At 38.7% G+C, this 18,734-nt stretch overlaps 1 protein-coding gene across 5 annotated transcripts in view; it reads right to left on the bottom strand.

The window, feature by feature from the left end:
- Nucleotides 1–9,435: 9,435 nt before the first annotated feature.
- Nucleotides 9,436–18,734, bottom strand: part of Smad2 (SMAD family member 2) — a 69,284-nt gene continuing 59,985 nt past the window's right edge. For 4 of the 5 annotated variants that reach the window (XM_070029197.1, XM_070029195.1, XM_070029199.1 and 1 more), the window contains one exon: nt 9,436–17,409. In XM_070029197.1, the coding sequence (XP_069885298.1) occupies nt 17,286–17,409 (124 nt within the window). In that variant the 3' untranslated portion in view covers nt 9,436–17,285. The remainder of the gene's footprint in view (nt 17,410–18,734) is intronic. The other variant, XM_070029198.1, reaches the window with a different exon arrangement.

The raw sequence follows: 18,734 nt of genomic DNA, 5'->3' as shown, positions 1-18,734 counted from the left end.
TATTTTCCTCCTGAGTTCGTCTCTAACAGACTCTCAATCTGCACCTCCTGAATAGGTAGGATGACACACTGAGCTACTGCACTCAGCTGATTTGCCTCTCAACAACTACATTCTTTTACTCTCCTCTTCCTCTTAGATAGAAAGCCTTGACCTAGATCAATAATGCATTGGTTAAAGAGGGCACATGGCAAAGAAGCACTCACATTTAGGAGTAGTACATGCTGACACAAACTTCATGGAAGGCAATTCTTAGTATCTTAATGTTGTAAATGTTATTTGGGCCAGCAATTCCACCACTCACTTGTATATGTGGATAAGTACAACATTACTCATAGTAACATTATTTACAATAGTGAAATACTAGGTCCCACTAGTGGGGAGTGGGGGGAACTGTTGGATAGGCTACAGCATATCCATATGGTGGGATATCATGCAGCTGGAAAAAGAAAGAAAATGGAATAATTTCCAAAAAATAATCATGAAAAAGTTAAGGTCCAAAACAGTGGATCTAATTGTTTGTGTGGTCATGAACTACATCTTGTTAAGATATAAAGTGCCCGAGGTAGACACTGTGAAGAAGCCCACATCACAAACTCTCCTTTCCAGCCCACCGAGTATGTGTGTATGCTACATCCAGGCACACCATCAGGCACACCATCACTGCCCCTCCAGACACCCATACCTTTGGCTGGCCACACACTTCTAACATTCAAGCCAAGGAGTCCATAAGCTGATCTTGTTCTGCTCTACAAATATTTGCATAAGCATCAGAGATTTGGGAAACACTGACAAGAACAACTGATTGTAGGGATTATGCCTGAAAAATAGGCTATAATGTGGTTTAAAAAAAAATTCTGGGACAGGAAAAATACTGACTTCAACATCCCTCTTCTGCTCTGTACCTGGAATATTGCAGAGATACCAGACTCTTGGTGCTCATGTTAAGACTTTCTACCCTAGGAACTTTCCTGTGAACACTCAGATATGTGCCTGTAATAATCACATTTTGACCCAGGTGATACCACAGAGAATTGAGGAAAGCAGAGTGAACAGGCTGAGTGCCAGCAAGAAAGAAGTCCCAGATCTAAAGGCAAAATGACTCCCCATATGCATAGGTCCTATGAACTTTTTTGCTGTGCTGAGCTGGAACATCAATCCTCCTAATCTCTCTGCCTCATGTATGTAGGTGGAATAGGTGCGTGCCACTGTGCCCAGCTATTAGTTGAGTCTTGTAAAATGTTTGCATAGTCTAGCCCTGAATAGGAATCCTCCTGATCTCAGCCTCCCAAGTAGCTAGAATTATAGGCATTAGCCACTTGTGCCCAGCCTTCACCAAGCCTTTCTAAGCTCAAAAATTTCTGGACAACTCTATGGAAATAATCTTTGAACTAAAACACAAAAAAATACAGTCTCATTGCTTCAGCTCTACTTTTATTTCCAACACCAAGAAGTACCTAATTTCTAATCAATTGAGTGATGTGTGACTCTTTCCAACTATCTGTCTGCTGGCCTAATAAAGAACTATAGGTGCCCATAGCAGTGCTCCAATGCTATTCTCAATAACCATCACTGGACAAACACAGTGCTCTGTTGCATCTTTGGGAGGATGGAAGTAAATTGTGCTACCATGGAAACAGGCAGTCTCTAGACTTGGGGGTGAAACCTACAGCAATCTAGTATTGCTAGTTTCTTCCTCTCCCATCCTCTGTGTTTTGTTTCTTCACATCTATGGCAGAGATTGATTGGTGGTCAAAGAATGTCCATTTTCCAGGCCCGAAGCAAGCAGGGGGAAGCCAGAGGTGGGTAACATTCTCCAATCCCTCCAATCTAGAAACTGTGTCAGGGAGAAGAAAATATGCAGGGGGATTGGAAAGTAGTCTAGAAGGGCTGTGTATGTTCAGAACCACCTCTCAGCCCCCATCCTACCCAACTCAGTGCCTGGGAACCCAGAATCAGAAAGACAATTAACCACTCTTGGGCCTGTGCCAGGTCTCCCAGACTCCTCTTCCCTCCAGGTCAGAACTAGAGTACAGGGTAGTGATTCCAATCTTTTAAGAGCTTTGTTGGATGATAGCCAATGTTCAGCCCTGTCTATCTGTAATTCTCTTTAAATCTTCCAGGATTTCCTCATTATTGAGTACCCCCTAACCCCTCTCCTTGATTGATGATTAAGTTTGTAGGGAGATGCCAATTTTTTCCACCGTTTACATACCTATTACTTGGGTGGAGACTTCTTTTTTAAAATTCCCCAAGCGAAAAGAACTAACTAGCTTCTTCCTTTTGACTCATGGTCTGAGACATACTTGGATATGGAGCTGAGTGAACTTGCTGAGTATGATTTAATGCGTAATAGAGCTCTATTCCATTTTGCCAACTTATCCCAAAGAGGGCTAATGTAGTCTGTTAAATGCTGGTAATTAGAACGTTGAAACACATAGCTTTTCAGACATTTAGTCAGAAGACTTCTGCCAGCCTAGCTGCCCAGATCAGCTGACTTGAGGCACAATCACAGAGAAGCCCTGGAAAACCTCACAGCCCAGGTAGACAGGGCCTTGAAATTGCTTCCCATCCTAGAAAGAAATTAGCCGAGGTAAAAATCCTAAGAACCAAGCAAATTCCAACTTATCCACACGTAAGAATAAACTAGGTGTTCAATCAAGTAAATTTCCCTGCTCACAATCTCCTGGGTTTTTCCCTGCCCCTCTTCCCTCCCCTACTCTCACCTTTTGCTCCTTTGACCTTCCCTTTCCAGCTCCCCATTCCTCCTTCACTCTGGCTGAGCTTAATTAAGGTCCTCTCAATAAGGAAGGGATTTCTCTTATAGCTTGTTGGTGCTTAAGAAAAAAAGACTGACTGGCCAACTAACACATTTTAACTTAGAAATGTAAAGAAAATATCAGCAAGCGGTGTTGACTGTGCCCTCATAATCTTGCACTGTCTTCTGAATCCAGCATTATCTTCCTTATACCATGAGATGTAAATCATGGTTTCTTATGCCAGAACAACTTCTATGCTCATCTTTCTCTAAAGATGATACTTACTGGCCTATAGGGTTCTGTTGGAGTGAGCACTATTATACCCCAAGGAGTGGAGGGCCAAACATACTGTGACACCAAGACAAGACTACAGTAAATACAGTTTTAACTGAGACCAATCTGATCTTCAGCCCCCAGTACCAAATATTCAATAAAGGAGACAAGAGCAACTTACTATCCATTTGGCTTCAGGGACAGGGTGAAAACTTCAATATATATGGCCTTATGAACTCAAGGTCAATATTGCTTTTAAAGAAGTTACTGGGTACTGGGTACTGGGCTGGACATGGTGGCGCATGCCTATACTCATAGTGTTTCAAAGGCTGAGGCAGGAGGATCAAGAGTCTAGGGGCATTCTTGTCTACATCTGGACTTATTGCAGGGGTGGAGGGTGGAGGGAGGTTGGTGGCTATTTTTCTTTTAAAAAATCTATCCTAAAATCTACAACAGTATATCATTGATCCCTATACATACATACACTAGACTGGGTAGGATGGTCCCCAACTTCAAGTCTCTCTCAAGCCCCACTTCTGCTTCAAACACAGATTTCAAAGCTTATCAGAACTTTTAGCCACAAAAGAAAAAATGACACCCACTGATAAACATGAAATCTAATGGATGAGGGAAAGGAAGCATAGAAAACATTTCAAGGAAATGAAAAAAAAAATAAATGAACTCAGGGAAAGGAAAGCATCCCAAAGAAGTCATCATCCAGGCCAAGTCTTCTGACCATCTGTCAGTAGACCAAAAATCATTTATTGCAGGCCTACTATATACAAGACACCAATGGAGATGTTGCAGCAAACACAAGATATAACATGTGTGTGTGTATGTATATATATGTGTGTGTGTACGTATATGTATATGTGTATGTATGTATACACACACACACACAAATTGGCTAGCTGGGTAAGGCGGGGTGGTACATGCCTGCAATCTCAGTGCTTGGGAGGTTCGGATCTCAAAAACTCAAGGCCAATCTAGGCTTTGTAGCAAGACTTGGGTTCAGACTTCAGTATTATCAGCAACAGAAAAGTTTGAGGAATTTGATTAGCACCATTTAAACCCCTCCTAAAGACCTCCACATTAAGAAAACCACTTTGTAACACAGCCATTATACTGTTTCTTCCATATGTCCATCACTGTCTCCTCAAGTCCCCCCTGGATTCTTCCTGCATACTTCCCACCAACATCTAGCATTGCTGCCAACTATTGCTATAGGTAGGGGGACATTTTCAGTAGTGGAGGTTTTGGAAGAATTCCACATTGAGACTGAGTTTTAACTAGGTCTTGGGGAGCACTGAAATACAAAGCAAGGCCAGAATGCTTTGCAAAGAAAGCATCAGGACTCAGCAAAGCAGTTAAGAGGTCTTAGTTCAAAAATCCTGAATTATGACAGGATGAAGGCTCTTTCATCGTACACAAGCAGTGAGGAGTGAGGACAGAAGGCAGACAGGATTGGCATGAACTGGTCCTCATATCATTTGGTGATGAAGGCCAGAAGGAAATGAATTTTCTAGCTATCTTCTGAAGGGGGGTAAATTATAAGCAGCTAACTGCAAGGTAAAAAAGACCATAACGTATTTTTGCATGTTCACTGGAATGTGACTGTTAAAAGGAGCCAGGAGCCTGGCAAGATGAATGTGGGGACAGGAGTGTCATTTAAACATAAATCAAAGATGCAAACCCTGTCCTGAGTGACTCGGCACCCTCTGATAAAGGAGTGGTGGACACATTAAGGTCCAAGGCCATCAAGCACCTGGAGGTTCCTAGCAAAGGGAACTCTTACCTCCCTGATAGCAGAAACTTCACATTCTACACAGTTTTTTGATACTGGTAATATAGAAACAGAACATAAATGTGGTCTGAGTGAACATATTCCTTGGTAGGTCAAATTCTTGCTATGAATGCATAAAGCATTTCATACTTCTGAAGTGGCTAGCAAGGTGACAGCATTTTCATGTTTGGGAAATACCAGAAAGGTTTTGGATACAGCATCAATAAATGTCAATGTTTATCATAAAGAGGTTTCTCTGAAGGAATGATGCCTTCTATCTCGGCTACAAGGTGTGAGCTTTTCTAGTCAGGCAAAGGCTAGGCTTAGATCAGGAGCGTGAACTCCCAGTCATGTGACAACAGCCACAAACAACCGCAATGATGGGACTTTTTCAGAAAATACACTGCTTGGGTTTTAACACCCCATCATGGGTTATGTTAAAACAGGCATCTACTTAATGCTCTCTGAATTAAAAACACTTTGAATCAGTCTTAGGTTGGGACGTCATTATTTATTTCTTCCCCTCTTCCTCATTGCTGGCAGTAATAGTAAGGATAGTAAGTAACTCATCAGTGCAAAGCTGACAGGGCCTGGCAGATTGTCACCTCTGGAAACTGTACAGCTTTCTACTGTGGAGCTGGCTGAGTAGCTTCCTTCTGAGAGCACTGCTCAGCATGGAGCTCGCAGAAAGGGACCCGTGAGATTGGGCTTGGATGTGGTTCTGCCACTGCCATGAAAACATTGGGTCTGTCTGGTGGAAAAGCATAGGAAAGAAGTAGAATCCCTCTAGGCAACTCTTCTGGTACACCAGGCAAGACTATGACTGTCCTAGACACTCAGTTTCATCACCAACCCACCTCATAAATGACATGGCTGTTGTTACACAATAAGTACTGGGTCACTGGGAGTTTGTAGCTATTATGCATTACTTCAGTGATGATTACTGTTCCAATAGGTTTTCACTTATTTGACACTTCTGAGTTTTACATCTATTTTCAACTTTCCTGAGAATTTGTTAGTAAAGACCGTGTTACCATCTTCTAGTATTTTGGACAGTGTGGATTCAGCCATATTAACACTGAGCCTCAGTTGTATTATATACGCTCACTGAAGAGATTGCCTTCCATCCTCAACTACATTGAAAATTAACCTCCCCATTTGGGGTAATTTGTGTTAATGAGGAACTTGAAGGGAGACTAATAAAATGATATACCCAAAGTCATATAAATTAATACAGTAAGGGTAGGGATGCTCCCAAACTTCTAATTCTATTTTCCATTATTTCCATATTTAACCAAGGCTTAAAACTAACAGAATGGCCAGGTGCCAGTGGCTTATGACTATAATCCTAATTACTCAAGAGTCTGAGATCTTAGGATCAAGGTTCAAAGCCAGCCAGTCAGGAAAATATGGCCCTTATCTCCAATATACTGAAAGGCCAAAAGTGAAGCTGTGGCTCAAGTGGTTAAGAGCTATCTTTGAGCAAAAGAAGCTCAAGGACAGCACCCAGGCCCAAAGTTCAAGCCCCAGGGATCGGGGGGGAGGGGGGAGAGGAGAGAGGAGAGAGGAGAGGAAAGGGGAGAGAAGAGGGAGGAGAGAGAAGAGAGGGGAGAGGGAGAGGGAGAGGGTGGGGGACAGGGACAGGGAGAGAGAGAGCAAGAGCGAGCTAGCACTATTCTCTCAAAATCACTTAAGGCTAAGTATGTATGTTCAAAGAAGGCAACTGGGTTTTTATCTCTTACAGCACTGTTTCTTCAAGCATTCAATCCTCCAGTCTTAAATTGACTTCGGGACACTGCTATTGGCTATGGAGAAATTGCCTGGCAATCAAAGAGACTAAATCATACCAATAGAACCTCTGCGATTTCCCAGTTTAGTCTCAAAGAACTATGTTCAATATTCCTCTATACTAACTACACACTAGAGATTAGTGTGGGTGGTGACATTCTTAGAATAATGATAGATAAAAATCAGAAAGTAAGTGAATAAACAAATTATGTGCCCATTTTCAGAAGTAACTTTCAAAGAAAAAAGATAAGCTGGAGTTTTAGGTCTCTCTTCCTGTATAATTTTAAGTTCTTTAAAAAATAAAAACAACAAACTAAGAATTGTAAGATATGGTAGTTTTCTAAGGGTTTAATAACAGAGGGTAAGTAGTAGAAAGAAAAAAGTAGAACATAGAGAATGAAGTTGGTATTTTGGCAAATAAATATTGCATCTTATATATATATATAGAAACCCTCTGAGCACTAAAATATAGTACTTGACTTTACCAGCATATATGAGTTTTAAAATATTGGGATACTAGAATGATAAAGAGCAAGCAAACCTGTTAAAATTAAACTTTTAATTTTTATCAGTGGTTTTCATTTTAGAATTGAAAAAAAATTGTTACCTTTTACTTTCCTTATGAATATAGCTTGTAGCAGAAAATTCTCCCTTTAACAACTTCAGAGCTGAGTGAGAAACCACAGGGCTTTGCAGGCCACTAATTCTGTTACAGATGAAAGCATCCAATTATCTCTACAAAATTCAGTTCCTTAGAAAATGTGCTCATGATTGACTAAGTATGCTTTTAAAATGAGGAGATACCACAGTCTATTATTCCAGATCTTGATTTAAAAGTTGGACTGAACTAGCCACAGTTCATGGGTAAAACAAAGACAGTCATCTATTTTTTTTTCAATATAAAAGGGCAACCTAAATATTTTTACAAAATACTTTCATTTCAGATGATTAAACTAGGCTTGTTTTAATCTTCATTTTCCCCACTGCAGCCCAAACATACTTTTAAATTGCAAAAAGCATTTACAAGTAAGTAGGTGAGCTTTGTGCATTGAAGTGTTACTTATTCTACATCGTATGATCAACATCTATCTACCAGTTACAACATAGACAAGATCTCACATGAAAAAATTCTTAAGATTGCAATCAGAGTACATGAATTTCCAGCTGAAATTCCACATGAGTGGCCATGACTGAAAATCACAACTGAGTTTGGGCCTCTGATGATTTACACACACACACACACACACCCTCTGGGAAACACACACACACACACACACACACACACACACACACACACACACACACACACACACACACACACACACACACACACACACACACACACACACACACACACACACACACACACCCTCTGGGAAACTTTCAGCCTTGTAAGCTAATATGGTTTTATTACACACACATATGCGCACACACACACACACACACACACGCACATACACACACACACACACAAAACCAGTGTAAATGCGGCTATACCTTCATACCCACCCCACGCAGCCCATCCTTAGCTGGCATACTTACCACCATGCTGCCAACCGACTGTTCAGTAGTATGTCTCTCATTGTAGACTATGAAATCCAAGCTTTACAACTCCTGGTGGATTTTCCTTCCCAGTTACCTAAGCTGTTTGCCTGCTTTTTGGCACAGGGTCTTGCTATGTAGCTCAGGTTGACCTCAAACTTGGGATCTTCCCACCTCTGCTTCTGCTGGAATTACAAATGTGCACCACCACACTTGACAAGGCTCCATTATTGTATAGGCTTCCCATCTGTTTATGGGCTGTAGATTTTTCTTTCCTCCACAAATGATAGCAGCTTGGTATCATTGTCCAGTTTTCATACACATTGATCTCCCAAGCAAGAGGGGTTTCAAGATCTCATTTTGACCTACTTCAGAAGTCATCTCCAGCTCCGCAAGTTGAATGCAAACTTGAACACTGCACTTACCCTGTATTAAGTCCATGTTCTTCCTGGACCACATGGTTCAGAAGCACCTGTCCCTGTGGGACCACCTATCTTCCCTAATTTCAAAATTTTCAAAGTAATACTATTACTATATAGCAGTAAGGAAATATTAGTGTTCGCCAAAGTAATCTACTGAAAACAGTTCATTAAACTTGGAAAATTATGGGGGCTGGGAAGGTGGCTCAATGTAGAATGCTTGCCTTGCATGAGGCCCTGGGTTTGATTCCTCAGCACCACATAAGCAGAAAAAGACAGAAATGGTGCTGTGGCTCAAGTGGTAGAGTGCTAGCCTTGAGCTGAAGAGCTAAGGGGCAGTGCCAAGGCCCAGAGTTCAGGCCCCATGACCGACCCCCCCCCAAAAAAAACTTAGCAAATTATTTTCACATTCCCATCTACTCAATCACCAATAAGGGCATGTAGCTTTAGACACATTCTCTAGTGTCACTTCCTAGAAAGCATACTTATTCTGTGGCTGAATTGCCCTTGGATCTGTTACTGGCTTAATATTCTTACCTTCTACTAAGAATTCAACAGTTGGGCACAGATGCGCACACCTATAATCCTAGCTACTTACAAGTCTGAGATCTGGGGATAGAGATTTTAAAGCAGCCCGGGAGATGGGGGGGGGGGGGGGGGAGGAACCCAGGAAAAAAGCTGGAACTAAAGGTATAGCTCAAGTGGTAGGTGGCTCAAGTGGTAAGCAAAAAGCCCAGGGAGAACATGAGGCCTTAAGGCCTTTTTGTTTTGTATCCTTGTAATTTAGGCAGTGGACACACACACAAAAATATAATCCCCTCTGAAAAACAAGATCAGTAAACCCAAACCATTACAATAAGAAGCAGTCCCATAATAACGTGGTAAACAACTCAAATGGCTTTTTTTTAATGCTAGGAAAATTGTTCACCTTTCAATGGCGACAATACTGTTAACACAGGTAGAGAGCAAACAAGGTAAAAAATGAAAGCACATACAGATGCACACAAATATATATATAAAATTGACCAGAAATCACAGGACATTTACGCCATGTTTTCTTAAGTAGAACTATTTTTTTAATACTTTAAATAGACTAAAATATTTGGTGTGGGCAGGGGAAGGAAATCAGTATTTCACAAGTTTAACTTGAAAACCAGCTGTAATAAAGCCTCAGCTCATTGTTTAATGACAAAAAAGGAACCACATCATTCTTCTGACTGTTATAGGAAGAAGGCTTACAAAGAACACATCATCACAGTGCAGAGGATGCAGCCCCTGAAGACTACCAGTAGGGAATAAGAACAGTCTGCATCCACCATGTTGCATCACAACATCGATGCCTTCTTAGGAAACCCTTGGCTCCTGAGCTTGGTGTTCTAGCTAGTAAGCACCTTCAGGATGGGAGGACGTAAGACTTGAGAGCAAACAGTGCAGCCTGTGTCAGGACACACAATCTTTCACCTGTGATTGGCTGGTGCATGAGATCATTTCAATACAACAGTCAACAAAAAGAAATATAATACTGTATTCTGTCCTTTTGAGCAGGACAGACCGGGATATTTATAAAGGTCAGGACCTCAAAAGCTATGTTTCTCTTATGAGAGAAATCCACAACCACACTGTTTTTGTTTATTGTGAAGTTTCACACCTGATACACTTACAGATTGTGAAGAGCCTAGCTATCTAGTTGTCTTTTCTCATTAAAAATGCAGTGCCATTTCCTAGGTTGCTAAGTGTGAAGTCTCATTACAATGTAGGTGTTTTGGATCACTGCCTGTTACAATCTCAAGTCCTATCCATAGTAGTAAGAGAAAAGCTATCTCAGCATCTAACATATTGACAGCCATGGAGCAGCAAGCATAGCCAACAACTATGACAACACCAGGGAGAGTAAATCATGAGGACACCAAAGGGGGACAATTATTAATGGGGGGGGGCCTAGGGCTTCCCTGGCTCTGGCCCCAAGGGAAATTCCTTAGTTCCCAGCATGCCAGAATAGTTGGTTATCCTAAGAACACCACTCAACCCTCCCTCATAATCAACAGAAATGTCCAAGAGCATAAGGCCGTTTTTAAGGATATCAGCCCCCAAATTCTTTTAGCCCACTAACTGATGGCTAGTTCCTCCAAACTTGCTAAAAGGCTAGAAGTCCAGAAATACCCTAAAGGTGTTAGCTTTAAAAAAAAAAAAATTGTGAGTAACCAAGCAAATTCAGTGGGTAGTAACAACAAAGTCCACTACTGAAACCTGTTTGCAGATAATCTTCCAAAAGTCCACCTGGCTTTGTCTAGTCACATAGTATTTCACTTATACCTTTGAGATTTTTCAGAGCTAGACAAATAATCAAGTTTTGTATGTCTTTCTATAATCCTTTTTAAGGTTAAAAAAACACACACAACAAAACAACCCACCAGCTACTGCCAACATCTTTGCTTATATAGTTAAAAAGATGGCCAACTGGAGATATTTACAAATAGCCCAAATCATGGTACTTTCCACAGTATTCTACCAGAAGGGCTGACCTTGGGGAAGAATGGCAAAAATACTCTGATATGCACATTTTTATTTTGCCTACAATGTTATGATCTAGTTCAACAACTGAAGAACTACTTTCATCTTAATCTCTACGAATTTTCTTGTTTTATCCCCTTGTATAAAATGTTTAGTGTCACACCATCACTATCACTAATAAGAAGTCACAAATATTTATGCTTCAAAAGTCAGGGTCATAAAAGCAAAACTGAAGCCTGAGGTAAAGCTGGTCTCTAAGAAATACCCAATCTGAGTTGTGCATTTTGCTAAGAAATACTTTTTAATTAAATATTCATGCACACCATCTAATCGCTATAATGTGGTAATTATTTTTTCCTGATTTAACCTGTTTATATCAGTTACACAAACCAACAATGACTATCTTCCTAAGGTAAGGACATATATTCACCAGCAATGTTCCCTCTCCTTTCTCTGCACAATTCTTTTCAGCTTGAACAATCTGAGAATGTGACTAATAACAGTGGCATATCTATTTTCTTATGGACTTACTGAGGAAAGGAAATTTTCAGTGGAAAAAGAGACTTTAGTAAGCTTCTATTTCCACAGACAAATGTTAAGAACCAACTTTATGCTACAGCATTGTAAAGGGCAGAACTTAATATAGAACTAGAAATATGGCAAGTTACCTAGTGACTAACACTGTAAAATAGCCAAAAAAATTTAAGCCACAGGGAAAAGGAAGAAGAGTTGATTCTGATTTAGCTATCTTTATAATTCAAAATGTTCACTTTATCCTTAAGTGAACACATTATGGATTTTATTTTTCAATAAATGTCTTTAATTAGAAAGACCATCCATTTAAAAAGAGCAAACTGGAAATTTTGGGCAAGAGATTTAAAAAAAAAATTAGGAAGGCAGAATTAAATTAAAAAATAAATACCTCAAATTCCTCTAGGTGAAATTACAAACCCTCTCATCTGTATCGTAAGATATTGTATCTCAAAAGATAATGTGTATCAAGCAGTAGTGAAACTTTTATTCTACTCTGGGCCTCCTGTGGCAGCAAACCAATTGATACTGACATCACCTTAGTTTAAAATACTCTAGTTAAGTCCCCTGTGAGTCAGGGAGGACCAAAGGAACCTTGGGAAACTCAATGCTGTTGGGCATAGCTAAAGTCAAGCTGGAAACCACCTTCTTTCAGGCTATCATTAGCTTCTGGTGGTACTTCCCAAGTATCTTAAGCAACCTTAGGAAGAAGAGAGGGGAACTAAAGTGAGGAGTAATCTAACAATAATCAACCCTAAGTTAATACATTCAGAAACCATTAAATGTTTAGTAATTTGGAGAAGGAGTAGACAGAAGAGCTTTATCTGTTGTGGATAAATCAACTTAGGATTCTTGTCAAGCTGCCTGAAAATGGCCAACTAACTGAATAGCCAAATTAAAACTGGCAGAATTAAAAGAAAAAAATTACACTGATGGTTGTGATGAAAGGAAAATATCTGAAAGCAAGTTAGGAAGATCTGAGATTTAAACAACAGAATCATTCATGACTGTTACAATGACCCTTCTGTCCATTTTTCTGCATGTATATGTATTTATAAACTCATATACAGTTTTTGTCCCGCTAAAAAATGTGAATTCTATTACATATAAAGTTAGCTGTAAAATCCAAGTTAAAAACAGTTCCTACATGAACACATGTATGAGCTCAGTTCTTATCATAAAGGCTATCAATGAGACTACCTAATATAGTTCAATTTCCTAGCTGTGAGGTACAAAACACAGGAATTCCACTCCAAGAGAGATTGCCTGAAAGAACAAAATACTCACAAAAACTTGCAAGGGTAGAAAAGGAACTCAATAGTAGGATTCTGACTGGTTGGAGACCATATTCATTACCATGATGTTTGTACTAAATACAAAAATCAAGTAAGCCCCAGGGTGGGATAGGGCTAACACTGGCTTTAAATATCAGCAAAGTCCATTATAAAGGTAACTAAAAGTCTGCTAGTTTGCTACTTGCTGGTCACAAAGACAGTTAACCAGCTATTTTTAAGAGGTAAGTGAAATCTGAGTATTGACCTTCCTGGTAAAGAAATGAGGACTTGGCATACAAAAAAAAAAAAAAATCTTCCTTTAAACAGTCAAGTTCTGAGGGAAAAAAAACAAAACATTTTGATGTACACACATAAAATATGGCTGGCAGGGGAAAATGTAATCAGCAAGTACCACTTGGATACATGTTGTCAGAAGGGAAGGAGCAAAAAATTCTGTTGAGGAATATAAAAAAAGATTCAACTAAGTAAAGCACATGAAAGACAATGGGCATCTAAACATCAATGCCTTAGATCAGAGTTATAAAAAAGATCCCTGGTTGCTCATGTCCAGATAGAGATAGATACTTGTGAAGATGGCATGGTGTAGGGGCAAATGGGGAAATAAGAATGTCCTGTTTTTAAAGCAAAGACCATATATAAAGACAGATTTTCCAGTACAGTGAAGATCGTCTTGTGTTGCTTTAAATCCCACTATCAACATCCCAATCCAAACTAAGAGGGGCCCTAATAAAGAATAATTGCTGCAAGTATTTTGTAAATTTAAAAAGGATAGATTTTAAGGGTAAACATGGGCAGCTTTTAGAAGAGGTAGAGAAACCAACTGGGCATATACTTTCTTTTATTTGTTTCAACTAGCAAGAGACTAGACTGATTTTCTGCATCTTCAAAGTCTTAGTCTTGATGAAACCAACAAAGGCACAAATCAAGTAAATTAAAATAATTTTAACAAAAGGAAAAATCTGACAATGTTTATAAGGCAGATGAATGAAACAAACTGCATATGGTTTAAAGTAAAAAATACAACTAGATATTAAATAAGCTGCAAATATACTCAGAATATAAAGTACTAGGGTGGAATAAGATTTAGCTTTCCAGAAAAACTGGGCAACATGTCCTGAGGGCAGAGTATATGCTCACAGGACTAAGATATGCTTGAGGGCCATAGTAGACAACAGGCATCATTGTGTCCACTGGTTGAGTGAATGTGTACCATAGTGTATAGTCTGTGTAAATCAGATCTTATCAAGAAAACTTTAATATGGTGAAATTAGCACAAAAGACTGGCACTAAATCCTGTTAGATGTTTCTACTCTAATTCTAAAGAATTTACAAAACATATTTTTAAAAGGCAATAAAACTTTTTTCAGAAGAAATGTTATGTGGAACTCCACCAGCTACCAAGTCCTACTAGGCCAGCTCCATAGTGCCTCTGTGGAGCCATTGGGAAGACACCTCCTAAATCACCTTAGAAATGGTACACCAGCATGGCCATTCAGTTCTGGGGTACTACATGAAGGACATCACAGGGCTATGAAGGGTAAATCCCAAATCATGTTGCTAACTTCAATCAAGACAAAAATCAACAGAGAGGAGACACTATCATTGGGAATAAAAACTATTCCTAGAAAATGAAAAGGGGGAAAAAAAAACAACAAAAATTAGGCCACAGTAGAAAAAATATAATACAAAAACCAGTATCTCATTAAAAGAGCAAATATGATCATTAAACATATTCACACAAACATAATCACCACTATGATGAAATCAACTGCTCAATACAACAGGTGTTTTCAATATCAGTACAAGTTCTCAAGTACATCAAAACTTCCAGTGAAGGACAGATCCTCCACTGAGACGGCCAGCAGGCTTGAAGGTGGTAATACCTGGGAAATAACTCACACCCTGTCAGTGGAAGTAACAATCAGTGAGAAACAAGAAGTCTGGAAGTAAGCAGCAGGTCACAAGTTGGTGAAAATTTGCGCAAGAAAGGGTTTTTTAATTAAGTGGTATTGGCCTGGTGCAAATAGGAAATTTTTCTAGCAAAGGTTTCAGGCAGAGAATTTATTAATAAGAATGACATGAAACAGCGTATCACAAAATAAGGCCACCTTCAACATAATAAACTGTAGCACTATTCTGATCTTCAAGTTTGGTTTTGTGTAGAGGTTTCTGTATAAAGCATGACCACTTAATAGTGAATTACTTTTAGCATGAGCCTTTGTGTTTGATGCTGTCCCCTTCACCAGGAGTGCTAATCTCCCTTGGTTCTTCACATGATTTGCTCCTTCTAGACCAGGTGTTAGCTCAAGCATCACTTCCTCAGAGGCCTTCTCAATGTCCTACCTGAAGCATCATGTTAGCTGCTAGTCTCTAGACAGAACCCTGTTTATCTCCTTCATAGACACATAAGACGATTACAGGTTTGATCAATGTTGTCTTGGCAAAGGCAGGAGCTGAGCTGTCTTGTTCACCTTCTTCTAAAGGCTAAGAAAGTTCCTAGCACAAAACAGGTGAACAATAAATATTCATTGAATGAATAAAAAATTACTATACCAAATTCACATGAACACATACATATACACACAAATATATGAAAATGGAAAAGTATACAATAGGAAACAACCAAATGCTGAAAAAAAAGTATCAAAAATGAAACCTGTACATACAGGTAAATATGGTTTCAAAGAACAAGTACCAAAAGTATCTATCTCCAAAAGTATGAAAATTCACGAAAACGAGATCAGGAGTGGTTATTCTACTGAGATGTAAACAAGAAGAAATGTTTACACTGTCATGAGTCAACATTAGACATAATTATTTGCAACACTGGTCTATCAACAGAGCTGCTGGAATCTTCTCACTGCAGTGCATGAAGCCAACCTCATACCTAGGAAGAGTTAGGAACAGGTCAGACTGCAGGGAAGTAAATGCTAAAAAAAAACTTACTTGCTTTTCTCCCAGTTTTTAAAATTCTAAATTCTTAATTATGCAAAACAGCATCCTATTTATAAACTGAATACAACATACTTTAAAAACAGATGGCCCTTATCTGCTGATCATACCTCAGCATAACTTTTCTAGGGATTTTTATGGAATTACATTATAAAAGGTCCATTTCATAATACAATCTGGTAACTGAGTCAAATGAAGCTCCTCAAATCAGAGAGCAGGTCTACTACTGAAGTATTTTTAAATACCTTTTAAAAAAGGGTACTTTATTACTAGATTGGCTTTTTAAAAAGGATAAATATACTGAAGTAATCCTAGCATATCCCTGAAAACAATTACACTGTCACTTGTGTATTTTTTATGAAGTGGAAGGTTAAATCAGTAGACTGATAGGCTATACAAGTCAGTTATTATCTGGTTGCAAGTCAAGGGGACTTAGTCCATACGAACTTTTACTGGTCCCAGAGTTAACTGGTGCCAGGGGCTATTAGCGCAACTATTACTGATGATGATGTCACGCTGCACTGTTTTGGTATCAGAACAAAAGTGGGATGAAGAAAAGAGGCTTGGGAAAAGTTGTCAGCAAGGTATCTCTATAGTAAGATTTACCAGTAAATAAACAAACACAGAAAGAACGAATGTTAAGCCCTACTGAACACATTAAGGTCAAGGATTTCAAAAGTTAATCCACTTTTCTTCCCCCCAAGAGTTTATTTTTTGGTAAAAGGCAGAAAAATTAGTTTTTCTACAAGGAAAATCTGCTTCTAAATGATAATTTGAAAATCTTGATATATATATTATATATTAAAAAAGACACAAAAATAACGGATAAGTGAGAATAACAGAGTAGGTACTGTAACTTTATAAAGGCTTGTCTAAGGTCAAGAAGCAACACACGCATACACACACACACACACGCATGCATACACACACACACACACACACACACACACACACACACACACACACACACACACACACACACACACACACACACACACACACACACACACACACACACACACACACACACACACACACACACACACACACACACCCCTCATTTAAGCAAACTAAAAAAATGTATATAAACAGCACAATACTGCGATACTGGGTCATGATCCATTACCTGTACACATTAACTACTACTGTATTATAAACCTTTGGGACACTCAGTCTTAGGCCCAACAAGATATCCTTAGTCTTTAAATCTTCTTTTTCCCCTTTTTGGGAGGGCATTTCTAGACACTAATTTTCCCATCTAATATTCAAACATAGGAAAGGATTCCACAAGGTGCTTTAATTGATGAGACCTCAAGTGCTGTTTTCTCTCTGGATTTTTTGGATAGCAAAGAGTCCATGGGGACCAAACACAAATACTATGACAGAAGAGTTGTTACATTAAGTCTTTTGATGGAACTTGATTGATGATGAAGCTTTACGACATGCTCGAGCAACGCACTGAAGGGGATCCCATCTGAGTTAATACTTTGTCCAACCACTGTAGAGGTCCATTCAAATGAAGTTCAATCCAGCAAGGAGTACTTGTTACTGTCTGTCTTCTGTTTGAATAAATATAAGAAAAAAAAAGTTAGCAAACGGTATGTAACAAAATGTTATATCATTTGAACAATTCTTAATTTTGTACATCTGGGTTATTATTTTGAAAAATGGCTCATCTTCAAAATCAAAATACTCCAATGAACTGTTTTAAGAAATTTAAAACACATTCTTTTCCTCTTAAATTAAGATTAGTTTATTGACATTGTTACTTAACCATTACTTAAAATGGGACATTTCTGAGGGAAAATGTAAGTTCTATCAGGCTAAGAGGAGAGAAGTACACAGGAAGTACTATCGCAAGTAAAGTGAGAAATAGTCACGCTACTCAACCAGCCACAGATTAATAAGATACTTAGTATCAAACAGAGTTTAAATGGAACAGGGTTCAAATTTAGAGTATATCAAAATCAAATTGAATTTTGACCCAAGCTAAAATTTTACCACAGAAGACTTGAGAGTTGAACTTCCCCTAATAGAGCTAAAGAATAAACATCTTCTTTAGCAATATCACTCAGTCTTTTGATTAAAAACAAACAAACCAACAAAATACCCCTAGTACTTCAACAAACTGACAACTCCTTGGGAATTACCAAGTTTTCTGACATCCTGTCCCTCTCATGAACTTGTTTGAGTTATTTGTTACACAGACAAGTCAATAATGGTGCTTCTGCATCTTCTACATAACAACCTTCCAAACATAAGAAAAGTCTGTTATCAGCTCTTCATTTCCAAATGAATGATATGTGCCTAATATAATTTGAAACGGTATTTCTAAAAATGTGTTCTGTAGGATGATATAAGTACCCCACTATATCTTTCAGATTATGAAAATGCTCAAGTTAACTTCTAAGTGCTGATATTTAAATTTCTATGTCTGAAATTTTTTCTATTATACCTGTACATACAGTACTACAAGAGCCACAGTGTGAAGCTCACTTGACTTTGGGTAATGAATACAAGATGAGACCACAAATAAGGAGGTTATTTGCTCAAATGGCCTTTCATCATGTTTGTCCAATCTTAGTTTTTCAATTTTTATTCTCTAAACAAAGCTGCGGTTTAACTGTCAGGATTACAACTTTCCACCCCATCCATTCCTACCTATAAAATCCTTTACATCTTTTAAAAAGTAGTTGATGTCTCATCACTACAAAGAAGCCTTCTCTGAGTTCTAAGTGAAAAAATTTTCCTTCTGTAAACTAACATAACCCTTTAAATATACTGGTATTATGTTAAAATGTATGCCTACATGCTTGAATCATATCATCTCTAATGCCAGCACTGGAATTTACAACAGTTTTGAATTCAGGTCTCCAACTTTTCC

This window comes from Dipodomys merriami, unplaced genomic scaffold, assembly GCF_024711535.1.
Source record: "Dipodomys merriami isolate MVZ:Mamm:240054 unplaced genomic scaffold, mDipMer1.0.p SCAF_2, whole genome shotgun sequence".
Classification (NCBI taxonomy): domain Eukaryota; kingdom Metazoa; phylum Chordata; class Mammalia; order Rodentia; family Heteromyidae; genus Dipodomys; species Dipodomys merriami.
This window is presented reverse-complemented; position numbering and strand designations above follow the sequence as displayed.